This window comes from Gossypium hirsutum, chromosome A09, assembly GCF_007990345.1.
Source record: "Gossypium hirsutum isolate 1008001.06 chromosome A09, Gossypium_hirsutum_v2.1, whole genome shotgun sequence".
NCBI lineage: Eukaryota > Viridiplantae > Streptophyta > Magnoliopsida > Malvales > Malvaceae > Gossypium > Gossypium hirsutum.
In genome coordinates this window covers 75,883,680-75,898,088 of record NC_053432.1, presented here as the reverse complement: position 1 = coordinate 75,898,088, position 14,409 = coordinate 75,883,680, and the positions used below count along the sequence as shown (strand labels likewise).

At 35.0% G+C, this 14,409-nt stretch overlaps 3 protein-coding genes across 3 annotated transcripts; 1 reads left to right on the top strand and 2 right to left on the bottom strand.

Annotated features, from left to right (window-relative positions):
• The first annotated feature begins 275 nt into the window (after positions 1 to 275).
• On the top strand, positions 276 to 3,592 carry LOC107889695 (putative E3 ubiquitin-protein ligase XBAT31). Its single transcript, XM_016814219.2, has 8 exons — positions 276 to 1,008; positions 1,133 to 1,192; positions 1,297 to 1,368; positions 1,463 to 1,584; positions 1,684 to 1,824; positions 1,903 to 2,010; positions 2,451 to 2,709; positions 2,835 to 3,592. The coding sequence occupies exons 1-8, from the start codon at positions 829 to 831 to the stop codon at positions 3,273 to 3,275; spliced, it is 1,383 nt and encodes a 460-aa protein (XP_016669708.1). The 5' UTR covers positions 276 to 828; the 3' UTR covers positions 3,276 to 3,592.
• Positions 3,593 to 5,443: 1,851 nt separating this feature from the next.
• Positions 5,444 to 8,324, bottom strand: LOC107889694 (uncharacterized). The gene is made up of 5 exons (XM_016814218.2): positions 7,653 to 8,324; positions 7,498 to 7,555; positions 7,294 to 7,411; positions 7,079 to 7,196; positions 5,444 to 5,869 (listed from the first exon to the last, which is right to left on the bottom strand). Exons 1-5 carry the CDS (start codon positions 8,208 to 8,210, stop codon positions 5,810 to 5,812), a joined length of 912 nt encoding a protein of 303 aa, XP_016669707.1. The 5' UTR covers positions 8,211 to 8,324; the 3' UTR covers positions 5,444 to 5,809.
• Positions 8,325 to 9,106: 782 nt separating this feature from the next.
• LOC107890144 (WD repeat-containing protein 44) lies at positions 9,107 to 13,030 on the bottom strand. Its single transcript, XM_041076813.1, has 7 exons — positions 11,161 to 13,030; positions 10,917 to 11,007; positions 10,659 to 10,816; positions 10,493 to 10,544; positions 10,327 to 10,403; positions 10,146 to 10,239; positions 9,107 to 10,063 (listed from the first exon to the last, which is right to left on the bottom strand). The coding sequence occupies exons 1-7, from the start codon at positions 12,754 to 12,756 to the stop codon at positions 9,312 to 9,314; spliced, it is 2,820 nt and encodes a 939-aa protein (XP_040932747.1). The 5' UTR covers positions 12,757 to 13,030; the 3' UTR covers positions 9,107 to 9,311.
• Between the last annotated feature and the right edge of the window lie 1,379 nt (positions 13,031 to 14,409).

Below are 14,409 nucleotides of genomic sequence, written 5' to 3'. Positions count from 1 at the left end.
TATAAAAAATTGGAAGGACTAAAACTAAAAATTTTGTATTAACTTAACTTATTAATTTTAGAGAGACCAAAAATGCATTTATCCCGTTTAATGGAAGGCCGAAAAGGATTGTTTTAAATTTTGGGATGGTCTCAAAAGGAATCCTCCCACTTTAATAAAGAGATTAAATTCTAATTGTATAAATAAAAGGAGGACTGATATAATAATTAGACCTAACACTTGTTCTATTGATTTTCACCTTATTTCTATTGTACTGTCTCACATTCAACGATTGGAGTGCTCTCTCTCTCTCTCTCTTTTAAGTCTGATTTTATTTGACTTGAAGCATGAAAGTAGAAATATTAAAATAGAAGATTCAATTAAAAGCACAAAAAAGAAAAGGAGCATATTCTCATAGCTTTCGGTCATGGAGGGGAATTAAACTGTTTGAGAAATTGACAGCAATAAGATTAAAAATTTTAAGACAAGATAATGTTCCATGTTAAAGTTAAAATTCTAATTCCCAGCAAAGCAAAGGCCAAGGAACAAATACATGAAGAGAATCTTAAAGTGTCCGAAATGCATTTTGGCAATGGCCTGAAATCTCGGACCAAACTACGAGGCATCACCTCCATAGTGTCTGTCTAGTTAAGTGGTAGTACATATAGATTAGATTAGATTACATTAGATTAAATAAAAGCCCATTTCACTTTCACAATCTCTCCTTTGCCACTATCACCATCAGCATCCACTTCACCACCACCTACTGGTGGCGCGTGAGGTAGACTCCGCTGGGTCTGTGGCAGTTCTCCATTCGTTTATAATAACAGATAAGGTGGACAGAAGGTGATGGGTCAAAAGCTTAGCTGCTTGGAAAACCATGAGAATGATTTGCTCAGTGCTGTTCAGACAGGTGACTTGGACATGGTTAAGGCAATGGTTGAAGCAGACCCAGTTACCTTAAAAAGCACCACTCGATATGGGAAGTTGTCTATACTTCATGTGGCAGCTATCCATGGCCAGATCGAGGTGGGTTCTTTTTTTTGTTTGTTTGTTTCTTAATCGATTTTGGGATTTTATTTCGGGGGACAATGTTGATGGTTTCTTTCTGGGATTCTTTTGTTTTGGTGCCTGGTTTTGATCATTGCTGCAGATTCTTTCGTTTCTTTTAGATCGGCATCCAAATTCAGACATCTTGAATCGTCACAGACAGGTACTTGTTTTCAGAAAGGAATTCTTCTTTCTTTCCCTTGCATGTTTCTGATTGGCTGGCTTTATTTCTATCCCATTGATCTGTTGTGCTTGTGATGGGTTTAGACCCCATTGATGTTGGCTGCAATGCATGGGAAGACCGACTGTGTGAAAAGGCTTATCCAGAGTGGATCATATGTATGTCATGTTTTTCCTTTTTATCCTGCTACACTGTACTATTTTGTGTTTGCTTAGAAACTGATCAGTGTGATGTTTATGAAAAATTAATCAGGTATTGATGTTTGATTCACTTCAAGGAAGGACTTGCTTGCATTATGCTGCCTACTATGGCCATTTTGATTGCCTTCAAGCTCTTCTTTCTGCTGCTCACAGCAGCCCCCTTGCAGATTCTTGGTCTCTTTCTCTTTACCCTTTAAAAAGAAGTGGCCAAATTCATGAACTTAAACTTTGTGTTGCTGTCTGATTGAATTGAATGGCATTGTGAATTTGTAGGGGCTTTGCGAGATTTGTTAATATAAGAGATGAGAACGGTGCTACGCCTCTGCATTTGGCAGCTCGTGAAGGATGGTCTGATTGTGCTCATGCACTTTTAGATAATGGGGCTCTTGTTTGTGCTTCAACTGGTGGAAATGGGTAATTTATCTTTGATTACTTGTGTGTTTTGATCCTTTTTAGTTGTGAAATCTGGATTGATTTTAGGTCACTTTGCAGCTACCCTGGGAGCACACCTCTTCATTTTGCTGCACGCGGGGGTTCTATAGAGTGTATCCGGGAATTACTTGCTTGGGGAGCTGATAGGCTTCAACCGGATTCATATGGGTAAGCATATATGGAAAAGGGAAGACGAACTTCAATTATTACTTTCTTACAGCTCAAAATCCATGGTATTCCGAATCAAAATTTTTGCATTATTTTCATCTGCTAGGCTAAAATGACTATATAAGTGTTCTGTTTATCGACTTTGTCACATTGAGTATAGCTTTCGTGGTTGAATGCTCAATTTGATTTTAGTGAAAAGCATCTTGCATTCAGCTTGACATTCAAACTACAAGTTAAGATACACTCTATATCCTAAAACTTATAGGAAATTCGATATTTCTTTTTCGTTTTTTCTGTTTTCTATTTCATGGTGAAATCATTTCTTCTCTGATTATGACTTCTATAGGAACTATATACTATTGAACTTCCTTCAACACAATAGCCGTTAATTTGTTTATTCTATACTGTCATTGAAAGCCTTGATTCTAATGTATTTGCAGGAGAATACCATATTTGATTGCTTTGAAGCACAAACAAGATGCATGTGCAGCTTTGTTGAACCCTGCATCTGCAGAACCTCTTGTTTGGCCATTGCCTTTAAGGTTCATAAGCGAGCTTAATCCAGAAGCAAAAGAGCTCTTGGAGAAGGCCTTAATGGAGGCTAACAGAGAGAGGGAGAGAGCCATTTTGAAGGATACAGTCCATGAACTTCCATCTGCTTCACAGCACGAGGTCGAAGCTGACGATACTGCCTCCGAGGTAACAATGTGTACAGCTTATTTTTCTTTTACGCAGCTCTATGCAAAGATTACATGTAAGATGTTAATAGTCTATTATAAAATGAATGTAGCTGTTAATTCACCGATGAAAGTTGTGTTAAACAGGCAAGCGACGTGGATGTATGCTGCATATGCTTTGACCGGCTATGCACAATAGAGATTAGACAATGTGGTCACCGGATGTGTGCTCATTGCATCTTAGCTCTATGCTGCCACAAGAAGCCCAACCCACTGACAGCATCTCCTTTAGTCCTAGTTTGCCCCTTCTGCCGTAGGGGAATCACCCAACTAGTTGTCGCCAAAATCGACAACAACGAATCAGAAGCAGATGCTAGTCCTTTAAGGCTGAGTAGTGGAATGATGACCAACATCGATACAGGAGCAGAATTCAGTCCCTCTAAGCCAATTAAATCTAGGAAGTCTAATTTCAGTGAAGGAAGCAGCAGTTTCAAAGGTTTGTCGGCCATCAGCTCGTTCGGGAAAATGGGTAGCCACAGTCCTGGAAAAGTGCCTGCTGAATGTAGTGAAGAAACTGAGAAGTTCTGACAGGCAACAGTCAAGGAGAGTATAATTGGTATGCTCTTTGAACTCCATTCTTCTATATCCGGCTTATATCATTGATTATAATGAGCTATGAGATCGGGGATAGACCCTAAATACTCTTGCGGTCTGCTTTTTGGAATGAAGAAGCAGTGGACTACATTTTCCTTTTTCTGAAAGAAATATATATAATATATAATGGGGGTCAAATTTTCAGTGGATGCTCGTAATTATAACTCATATTAACTTTAAACTGTTAAGGCGAGCAGGTTTTACTGTAATGCATTTTGCTTTACTGCCCCTTATTAGATCATATTCTTATATATTAACTTTGTGACTAACCATCCAACCAAGCTAGGCTAGATTTGATCTATGTTAACTATATGCAGGGGGAATTTTGTTAAAATTATAAGCTTAACGGGTTTAAAATTATTAACTTTTTACGAGGGTCAAAATACAATTTCTCCATTTATCCAAAGGCCAAGGTTCTTGCTTTTTCCTTTGGATTCGACCGACTATATGTCCCGTGATTGTCGGTACTGTACTTTATGTTTATTTACTTTTGAAGTTTTGTGTAAAATACGAGTACCCCTATGAAAATACTCATTTACCCTAAAAAAAAATCAATGTGGGATTCTCCTTGAGATTTATTCACTAAGTAATTTATTTTATCATTTCCTCAAAATAATGAAAATTCATTTACTTTAAAATTATACATTGGAATAATATAAAACTAAATTCTAGTTAAACTATATTTGCCTCAAGTGAAGTTAAGTATTTTAAGATTATATTCAATTCAATTATATATCAACACGAAGTGTTTTTATTTAAAAGTAATTAATTATCATTTTTTAAAATGTTTTAATGAAAAAATAAATTGGTTAAAATTCAAAAGCAAAGAAATAAATAAAAATGATTTCATATCAAACTCACTATCTATATAAAAATAAGTTTAAACTTAGCATGTATTTGCATTAAAAGTTATTCAATAAAGGAGGGGAAAAAAGGAAAATTAAATTTATCTCCATTTGTGAAAAAAAAGAAGAAGAGCAAGTTGTCTAATAGAACTCCTCCTGTCTTAGCGTAGTTAATACATCAAGGAAGTTTTACCCGGAATAAAAGAACAAAAAAATGGATTCATGAAGGTTTAATTAGTAAATCACTCCCACTCTGGATTCCTTTAGATAATGAAGATCAGATTTTAAGTTATGTTTCGGAAGAGTTTTACCAACGTGGGATAGACTCAACAAAAGTGAAGTAAGTGTTTATGATTCAACCAGGGGTGTATAATTTATAGACTCTGCAACAAGGATTCGAATGATTAGGTAGTTTTTTCAACTTCAAGATGATTTTTAAGGGGATCCAATTCAAATTTCAAGAAACTTATTTTCTTCCAATAAGCGAATTCGGAAAAATTTAAAGAATAACAACTATGAAAGTAAAGGCTTCCGTTCGTAAAATTTGTGAAAACTGTCGCCTAATCCGTAGGAGGGGACAAATTATCATAATTTGTTGATCATTCATGGCATTATTTTAAAAATTAACTTACAAAATATTAGTTAAAAATATAATATGTTTGATATATGTTTATATTAAAATATAATGCAATTTATAATTGAACTTAATTTAATTTAATTATGTTAAAATAATTTTATAACTAATTATATTTTTATTTAATTTAAAATTCTTGAATAGAACAAAATAGGAACAACAATAAGTAATTACAAGTAAATTTATCTGTTTATTTAAAATTCATTAGTAATAAATAAACTTTTGAGAGTAATTGTATCCTTCACTGAGAGGATCATGCATTTTTAAAAGGTAAGTGAATTTTACAGCAATAATTAATGAAATAAATGGATGAAAATTTAAACCAATGATTCTTTTGAATTATTATATGTCTATTTTATGGTTTATATTTAAGATTTGAGGTTATCATTCTTAATAATATTATTTTTAAAGTTCAAACTTGTATTCTTCCATTAGAAATGTAATGTATTCTTATCATTGCACCCAACCACTTGTTAATTATACAAAATTATTAACTTTAAGATTCATATTTACATATAAATATATTTATACTTATGTAATTGAAGTATGTTTATATGTTTATATAATACAATTTTTATTAAAAAAACTATAAATTTAAATATAAAATGTTTGGAAAATATAGATAAATGGAAAACATATCAATATCAAAACAACAATAATACATCCATACTTACATTCTTAAATGTTGAGTATAATGTGTGCTGGGTCCTAGCCCAAAGTTAGGAGTTCAGGATTTGTGTAAAAGCCGAGTTATTGGCCCTTATAAGGGCCTTCACGCTTTTGTTTTTTTTTTTGGGGGTGAATGGGTAACTAATTTTGAATCAGAAGCAATTCCATTTGCGTAAGTTCTATGTTGTTTTCACAAAGAAATCGGTTTTTAAGCTTTGCTCTTTAATTATTATTTTTTGGGGGGCGAAGGGATGTCTCCGGCGGTGATTTTTGTGATAGTCGGAAATTAACTGCAACATGGAGCGGGATAAAATGAATGGCTATATTTGTCGCTGAAATTGGCTTGCACCAGGACGATACTCCCCAATTCCTAGCAGATCCTGCAAATATATTAACAACTATCTAAAATCTAACCACAAAGCACATGACGATCAAATGAATCAGAATAATGGAGTTGCAGTGCAAATAATTATTTGATGGATACAAAAGAACTTATCCAGTAAGCTGTAGGAAATGAAAAACAAAAGGTTAAAATGTGCAGCAAGTGCTTCTACTTTCCCAATATTTAAAATTTAGTTCAAGTTCTTTTGTTTATTTCAAGTTTATTGTAATAATATATTTTTTGTGGTATGGCTATTTAGTAAGTTCTTTTTTTTTTAATTAAAATATTACACCAACAAACTTAATGAAAAAAATTTAGCCATGATAACATACAATATATATTTAAACCATGAAGAAATGGATTAAATTTTAAATATATATTTAAACCAAAACAAAGCTAGTAGTAGCTGTGGTTTCTTGAGATTGAAAAATGGCTACAGCAAAAGCAAGGAAGGCTATTGAGTATTGACAGAGAAACATTGGGTTTTTTTTACTTGAAACTAAGATTGTAAATGAGATACCTCTGCTTACAAATTATTCAAGTTTGACTACAAAAATTAAGAAATTTATTCCATCAAGCAATCCTGAATTCAAGTATATTTGATATTAAACTATCATTTTACCCCAAATAAATTGTATATGGCACGAGTCCTAACTCAAGTTTGAATATATATATAAATCAGCTTAATCGAACTGAGGTTGATAATGCTTTTCTTTTAGTTTACATCGAATCTCGGGCTTAGACAATTTTAATCAATTGAACTTGTGCCAAGTTTCGAACTATGAATTTCAAATCCAGCTCGAATTATTTACAGCTTACTTTGAAACCATTCATTGACCAAGCAACATTGTTTCTGATCATTGATTGCTGGAGCAAAACACTAGCTTATGGTACATTTCTCAGCTAGGCCTCCTCAATGATCATTAAAATGTAAAAACCCCACCATTTACCTTAAATTCCATGGGAGTAACAACTAATCTACAAAAAGCTTGCATTTTGCATTAAGAGGCATTAAAATCATGAAGATAGAATTCAAACTCAGACTAAATACTTGAACTTCACATGAATTTGAGCAAAACTCATATTTCCAGGTAAACAAACGACTATTCCAACTTTGAAGCAACATTGAAATAGTCTGAGATTAAGATTAACTTAAAGCCTAAGAAAGAAACAAGCAAATGTGAGAGTAAAGGAAAGAAACACCTACCTGACATGCTTTGTTCTTAGCTCTGGTTTCTGCTGTACTAGGGATATCATGGTTTGGTTTTAGAAATCTCTTCTCCCTCCGCTCACACGAGCCCCACCCATCAGAGAATCTCCCACCTCTGCCAACATGATCAGACAAAATAGTAATGGAAAACAAAGTAACCACTAACCATCAAAGAAGTACCTTTAATTTTTCAAGAGTTTAAAGGAACATACTGCATATAAGCCCGAACCACGAATTCAGCACGCTGAACATTGCGGTTTTCATCGAATTCAATGTTCTTGTCTTTGATTTCGTAGGAGAGGTTGAAGTAAAACGATATTTTCCTCCAACCTACAAAACTTGAAGCTCACATTTTAAATTTTACCACATAAATGTCAAATATGAAAGAGCTGAGAAGCGAATCAGAGTTAATTTACCTGATTTTTTAATGAAAGGGTTTCCTGATATCATCGTATAATCAGATTTCTCCAAAATCTGTTCATTTAATGGGACATCATTCTTATGAAATGTAACGTAAAAAAATTTTAATACGTTGAAGATAAGTTTCTATTAAAATAAAAGGTTAAATTACCGCCATGGCTGCATTCTGATACTGCTTAAACAGTGCAACCGAAGGAAACATCCCGGACAAGCTATGCCTCATTCCTTCCTTCTCCTCGCTCCTTACGCTACTCCCCGGCGACACCTCGGATCCATTAACGTCAACTCTTCCGAAACCCGGAGACAAATACATCTCCGGCGACCGCTCCGGCAAAGAGGTTATTGGTGTCCTCTGTACTATAGCAACCGGGCTTGTCTCGCTGACCTCGGAAGCGCAAGACCTCGCGATTTTGTACGGTCGGTGATAGTCTTCCCCAGAGTTAGTAAACCGGCGGCAATTCGAGCTAGGAGGGGAATAAAATTGATGGTTAGGGTTCTGAAACTTTTGGTTAGGAAATTTCCGGGGGGGCGAGGGGTCCGAAACGGGGGTGGGCGGGGATTGATGGCTGTGGTATTTGATCGCCAAGGGTTTGCGGTGCTTGGAGGAGGAGTGGGAGGCGGCGGCGGAGTCGATAACAGCCCATAATGCGGCGTCGTCTAGGTCCTTGTCATCGATGGTGCAGCTAACCGGTGAAGTGATAGAGTTCATTTTTGTTCTTTTTGTTACTATCTTTAAAGGGAAGATCTAACTGGATTTCCAGATAATGCAGTGAGGAGTGTCAGGCTTAAGCAGCGGGAGAAATGGATCTGATTTTGAATTCAAATCCCAACAAGTAAATTAAACGGCGGCGTATTGTAAGCTCCGGGAAGCAGCTTCCCCGCACGGAACTTTTCTGGGCCGACTAGTTTGAGAAACGGGCTGGATGTGATTGAGGTGTCAGTTCAAATGGGCCAAGGTGACTGATAAGTAAAAATTAGTCTTATTGACACTCTTTAGGCCCGAACTTTAACTGTTTTCATATTTTGACCATATTTAAGGTTGTGGTTGCCCAAACAGCTTCAAATTTATATTTTCGTAAAATATGCTTTATCACTACATTTTTAATCGATTATTTTGACAAATTTTTAATGTATTACATTTTAGAACTTTTTATTTATTTATATTTTTAATAAATTTTGGAATATTTAATAATTAATAATTATTCTATAATTTGTATATTTTAATAATCATTTATAATTTTTACATCTTGTTAATAATATTTATAATATTAATGAGTTTAGAAAAAAATGAGTTTTCATATTCAAATAAACTTGGACATTAAATTGCCTATATTTATATTCATTTTGGACTTAATTTTTTTTATATTTTTTTAGAATTTTAAAAAAGTAAATATATGTGAACGTAGCACGGGTGAAATTTTTTTAATGATTTAATTATTTTTTATTGTTTTAGTGAGAGTTTATTTTTTTATATTTTCCATGTCCATTTTATTCTATAAATTAGAGTTCAAAACCAGCCCTCTTAACAAAATTGTTTTTAAAGTTTAAAATTACATTCTTTTAACTAAACAAAGTATTTTTTACTTAAGCTAAAAAGAAGTGAAATTGTTAAAACACTGAGCAATTTCTTCTGCATGATTATTCATTAGGATTGTACAACGAAATGAATGTATGAACAAAATTTTGTTACATTTGATTAGCTATAGATATTAATATACAAAACAGTCTTATAAGAAAAAAATAAAACCTCTTTTGCAGCTTAATTTGATTGCTTGGGGCTAAACTTTGTCGTTGTGTAATCAATCAATGTTTAGATGAGGTTAATTTTACGTGGCAACCCAAAATTTTGGTAGATCTTGATTTCACCATCTAGTGTGGCTGTAACGATTACTAGGCCCCAAGCCGTTGTTTCCGTAGGAGTGTTTCCAGCTCCACCGCCTACAACATCGAACCATGACCAAATGGATGGTGCTGCTCCTGCTGCTGCAGACGGCACCGAACCTGATTCCTCGCTTTTTGTGGAGCCAGAGTTGGCATTAGAAGACGAATCCCCAGCTTTTATTGAGGAAGAAGAGTTGAGGTTGCTAGCTGATGAATCGGCTGGCGAATCGTCTTTGCTTGATGACGAAGATCTCGACATCGAAGACGATGACTCGGGGATCCCAGGATCAACAGCAGAAGCTTGTGCTGGATCTTCTTCCGAAGGACTTGTAGTTTTCTCTGTGTTGTTCTTCTTAGGAAGTGGTGGCAAGCCTTTCTTGTTCGGTTGAGCGTCGTCTTCATTGCTTGGTGATTCACCGGGTTGGGTTCGTTTCGAGTTTTTCTTTGACATCGATGGAGTCTCGCCTTTTATCGTCCCAGGCCACGGGATTGCTACCGAAACAGCTTTACACGGGAACTGCTCGTAACCTCGAGCAGGGACTGCAGTTCTTTTCGCTGTGCCCGTGTTTCGAGGCTCGTCATACCTCCAAACGAATACTTGGGAATCTTCACTTGCAGTTAACACATATTTTCCGTCTTGAGTAAACGATGCCGCAATTTGACTGCTGGTGTTTCGGAACCCTGAAAAATACCAACATATGCAGACGTTGGGAACGAAAACGAAAAACGAATAACAAAATTTAAGTCTTGTTGAGATCGGTACCGCTGCATCTATAAATGACTTCTGATCCTTCCATGATCCGGATTCGAGAATCCGCGGAAGTAACGAGTACTTGAGAAGGATTAGTTGGACAATACTGTTTGTTCAAATTATGTGGGTTTATAAGTGATTTAACTTCGAAAATATGGAAATGAATGAATGGCAACGTAATTGGCAAGGTTACCTGGAAACCAGTGATCTTTTTAGCATTAGCCTTGCTTTTTTGAAGAAAAATCTGTTCTAGCTGATTTAGTTTGCATTCTAGTTCATCGAAGATAACAAGAATATTATAAAAAAGGGGAAAAAAGTCAATGGTAAAATTTGAACCAAAAAGAGTGAACTATATATACCTTCAGTACTGTACAGTCGACAATTGCCTTTATGTGAACCAATGAAGGCACTCTTCAATAATGAAAAACATATGTACACAATTTAGAAAGAGTTAGAGGTTGGATGGATGTAATTTCAAGATATAAATGTTGTTTTCATATGAATAGTTTGAATGAATTACAAGACCTGGCCATCAGGGGAGTAGCAGGCGGCAGTAACCATTTCGTTGAGATCAGTCCAATCAACAACTCTCCTCTCTGGTACGTTCCAAATTCGAACTTTCGCATCGAGCGATCCACTTATGAAATGATTGTCGTCAGAAGGATTGAAGTGTATGCAAGTTACTGCAAACCAACACCGGAACCCAAAGCTCTGAGATTATAGTTTTATACAACAACATGAACTAGTTTAGCATTTTAAGTTGAAATGGAATGGTAATCATACCATAGTCACTATGAGCAAACACCTTTATACAACTCTTGCTTTCCAGGTCCCATAGCCTTACAGTTTTGTCCATTGAAGATGAAAGTAGTTGCTGAAAAATTCATAAAAATCAATTTACACCTTTAAACATCTCCATGATTTTATCTTCATTTAAAGACATTTTTAAGCTGGGATTATTGTTTTTTTTTTTATGATCAACTCAGGTTAGATTAAGTTAATGTGGTGGAGGTTTTGAGAAGAAAACCTGAGATTTGGACCAGGACAAGTCCAAAACATCTTCGGTATGGCCATTGAGAGAATAGATTGGTCTGTCAGAGAGCGAAAACACAACTTCAGGCTTACGGACATAATCAGGAACCTTTCCTTTCCTTTTATCGGCATCTAGATCCATAGAGCCTGCGAGGGATGGATGAAGTGGTGAACTCCCTGGTGTTACTAAACTCCCTTCATTGTTGGACAACACCTCACATTCTTGTACTTCCCACACATGAATTACCGTATCCTCACCGGCACTGGCTAAATACCTTGCATCCGTGCTAAACTTGATGATCCAAATGGATCCCTCATGAGCTTGAATTTCTTGACATAAATTTAAAGCACTCAATTCCTTGTATGATTTCCCTGTTTGTCTAACTTTCACCCATTGGTTATTTCCATTCTTGTTGGCATTATTCTTTTGTTCCAGGGCTAACACTACCTCCCTCTCCTTCTCCCCTCTTAATGCCATGGAATTAGCCACCCCTTTAATGCTCTTCAACATGGCTGCACCTTTACTCATGCTCATCTTCAAACTCTTGGAAATATACGAGTTGGACTTGTTATCATTTGCTCGACGCATTAGCTCTTTCACCACTGGCGAATACCCCACACATTTGTCGAATTCCTCCATCGTTAGCTTCTTCCCCGTTTGAAGATCACTCAGCTTGTTCCACTTCCCGTCTTGATCATACTCGTTCACGATGAACTCTTTCCCCGTATCTAAATTCTTAATCAAGAAAAATGATTCGAACCCACGTTTAGAGAATATCGAGGTTAAAGGCCCGCTTTGCTTGCTTGTCTGGTTACCCTTCGAAGCCTTAATGTTTCCCGGGCGTAGGTGTGCTTTTGCTTGTGGGGTTGATATCATAGAATACGTTCTCGCCAGGCGTTGCTTTGACACCGTACCCAACATATCTAGTTTCCTTTGCTTCTCGATCGAACGTGACTCAATCTCGCCTTCGGACCGGGATCGTACCAGCAAGAAAGAAACCGGCAAGTGAGATTGCAATTCCTGTTTCGAAGATTCTTCACTGGATTTTTGGGGTTCCTTTGTAGGAGCACTGCTCTTAGTAGCTACCGGAACTTCGGGTTTTGCCGAAGTGGTAGTAGGAGTAGGAGTAGGAGTAGGAGCACGAGTAGGAGCAGGAGCAGGAGCAGGAGCAGGTGCAGGTGCAGGAGCAGGAGCAGGAGCACGAGCAGGAGCCGGAGTCGAAGCCGGATGGAAAGCAACCTTGTTGGTAATGGCACGTTTAAGACTGAGTAGTTGTTTGTTAGAATTTAAGCCCATGCCTTGAAAAAGCTTTTGCCTCCGTGCCTTAATGGACCCTGGAGACGTCATCCACATATTGTAGTCGGGAGCCACTGGGGTTGCGGTGGCGGCAACGGTTCGAAACTCCGTTGTGACCGGCGGCACCGTGGAAGCGAAAGAAACGTGACAGTCATCGACATCTTCGTTCTCGTCATCAGAACCTTCCGACTCATGACCTGTATCGCTAGGGTCGAAGAACTCATCATCGTCGTCTCGTAGGCCATCCCAATTCATGGTCATGGTTTTCTTGCGATCCATTCTTCGTGCATTCATTTTGACACATTTACTAAACACACACAAAACAATAGGCAAAGAAAGAAAGAAAGAAAAAGAAGAAAAAAAAAAAGGCTTTCAGGTTTGGTTCCAATGACGTTTGTTTCTTTGGGGTTTGCTTTGAAAGGGTATTGGAGGGAATGGGAAGGAAAGAGAAACGAAGGATGGAAGAGAGGAAAACAAGGGAAGATTACTGTTTTAAGGAGTGAAGGAGAAAGAGGAGAAAGAGGAGAAACGGTCAAATAGGAGCCATTACATTATTTTGACATCTTAATAAGGCGGGAGGAGCCATTGGCGAATTTGCTACCCTCACTTTCATGGTTAATGTTTTTCTTGGGCTTAAGGTAAAAATCCCCCATTTTTCTTTTTAATAATTATGCTCAATTAAAGTCTCAAAATGTATTAAAAATATTGTTTTACCTTCAATTGTTAAAATTAACGGTCTAGAATTTTGTTCAAATTAAAATATATGGCAAAAAAATAAAAAATAATAAAAGTTTAAAAAAATTGAATATTAGTAAAAATATTAAAAATATTAAAATTTAAAAATATATAAAAAAATTGTAAAATTTTATAAAAATTATAAAAAAATTATGAAATGCATAAAAGAAAGGTTATTTAATCATTAACTTTAACCGTTGACTGTTAAAATTAACGCCCCCAAATTTTTTTAGTTAAAGCCATCACGCATCGTAACACAACGTGACATGTGGTGAAAAATGATAACAAATAAAAACTAATAAAAATTATAGAAAAATTATAAAATTCTTTTTTTGGTGCTATAATTTTTATTACTTATTATGAATTTTACATTTCTTTACATTTTTTATAATTTTCTTACGACTTTATAAAATTTTATAAATTTTTTCTATATTTCTATATATTTTATAATTTTTTACGATTTTTATAATTTTTAAATATTTTTATTAATATTTAATATTTTTTATAATTTTTATTGATTTTTAATTTTTATAATCTTTTGCCACATGTCATGCCATGGTTACGGTACGTGGTGGCTTAAACGGAAAAAAATTAGGGACGATTAGCTTCAACGGTCATTGTCAAATGACCTTTTTGATACATTTTAATAAATTGAATGAAAAAAAAAAGCAATGGCCTAATTGCTTTGTTTAAAAAAGTTTAAAATATTTTTGGTGCATTTTGAAAATTTAAGTACCCAATTAAATAAAAAAAATAAGGACTTAATTATTAATTTTTAAATAAAATTAAAAACTTTTTACAACTTTAAACCTTTTTCCTTTTTAAATTACAAATCAGCTCCAATCTCTAATAGTGGTCAACCACTCGAAATTATGTGTGTTTCATGAAGTGTAAATTAAAAAGTCAAATCAATTGGAGAAAATAATATGCTAATTTTGGATTAAATTTAGGTTTAAATTGGATAAAGTTTGTATATTTTCTTAAATTTAAAATTTATTCTCTATATTGAGTGGTTATTTTTTTATTTAAAAAGTATTGGCCTCTCTTTTAATTTTGTCATTAAAAATGTTATAAAATGGTAAAACAATTCTTTTAACTCTCATGATTTATAATTTTTTGTCAATTTAGTCCAAACTATTTTAAAGTGAATAAACAATTACAAAAAAAATATTTTAAAATTTACATTTTTTAATATTTTCAATAAAAACATAA